General features: G+C 60.1%; 1 protein-coding gene across 1 annotated transcript in view; it reads left to right on the top strand.

Moving 5' to 3' along the window:
• Positions 1-1,231, top strand: part of PPP1R13L (protein phosphatase 1, regulatory subunit 13 like) — a 25,817-nt gene that overhangs the window by 19,053 nt on the left and 5,533 nt on the right. The window contains exons 10-11 of the mRNA XM_011975143.1: positions 7-140; positions 236-402. Of these exons, the coding sequence (XP_011830533.1) occupies positions 7-140; positions 236-402 (301 nt within the window). The remainder of the gene's footprint in view (positions 1-6; positions 141-235; positions 403-1,231) is intronic.

The following is a 1,231-nucleotide window of genomic DNA, read 5'->3' as shown; positions in this document are numbered from 1 at the left end:
ACTCAGATGAACGATCCGAGCCAGCCCAACGAGGAGGGCATCACTGCCCTGCACAATGCCATCTGCGGCGCCAACTACTCCATCGTGGACTTCCTCATCACCACGGGTGCCAATGTCAACTCCCCCGACAGCCACGGCTGGTGAGCCCCGACCCGCGCGGTGGGCTGGGTCCCCCGTGGGCGGACGCGCAGCCTCTCATGCATCCCTCCCCGCAACCCCCCACCCCCACGTCTAGGACACCCTTGCACTGCGCAGCGTCGTGCAATGACACAGTCATCTGCATGGCGCTGGTGCAGCACGGCGCTGCAATCTTCGCCACCACGCTCAGCGACGGCGCCACTGCCTTCGAGAAGTGCGACCCTTACCGCGAGGGTTATGCTGACTGCGCCACCTACCTGGCAGGTGCGAGGCAGGGCTGCTGGCGAGGGCAGGGCTACTGGCGCCTGGGTACCTGGCCGGTGCGCAGGAGCGGGGAGGGGCGCAACTACCCCCTACTAGGGAGACGAAGGTGTGGGGGCTGTACCAACCACTTGGCAGGATTGCAGAGGAGGAAGAGGAGGAGGAGGAGGAGGAGGGATGGACCGCCTGCGGGGGTGGGGGACTGTGCCCTCCTAAGGGAAAAGGGGACATGGAGGCTGTGCTATGTGAGCTGGACACCTTTGGGGAGGAGAGTGGCTGTGAAGATTGGTCTGTTCACCTTTCGCATCTTCAAGGGTGAGGAACTGAACGTTTTAACCCTGCCATCCACCTGGCACAGGGCTCTGGGCAAGTGGGCTCTGCCACTTGTGGGAGAGGCATTGCCACACCCCTGGCAGGTGAGCAGGCTGCAGCGGCCGGAAAGGGGCTTGTAGGAAGACACCAGGCTGTACCCTATCTCTCCAGGGGGCAGGCTGCATCACCTGGTTCCCCGACAGGCGACAGGCGGGGCGAAGTAGGCACAGGGATTGTGCTCAGGGTCATTTCACACCTGGAGGAGCCAGTTGCATCTCGGTGCCGGCGAGGAACTTCACGGAGAGTTGGAGTGAGGCAGGTTCTAGGACTTATGGGTGAGACAAAGGGTTATATATTTGAAAGTTGAGCCTGGTCAGGCTACAGGACGTTGTAGAGACCCCTGTCTCTACAAAATATTTATTTATTAATTTTTATTATTATTTTTGAGACTGCCAGGCTGGAGTGCAGTGGCTCAATCTCGGCTCACTGCAACCTCCACCTCCTGGATTCAAGCAATTCT

The sequence above is a fragment of the Mandrillus leucophaeus genome, unplaced genomic scaffold (assembly GCF_000951045.1).
Source record: "Mandrillus leucophaeus isolate KB7577 unplaced genomic scaffold, Mleu.le_1.0 Scaffold151, whole genome shotgun sequence".
NCBI lineage: Eukaryota > Metazoa > Chordata > Mammalia > Primates > Cercopithecidae > Mandrillus > Mandrillus leucophaeus.
The sequence above is the reverse complement of the archived record's forward strand: the minus strand, read 5'-3'. Positions and strand labels throughout refer to the sequence as shown.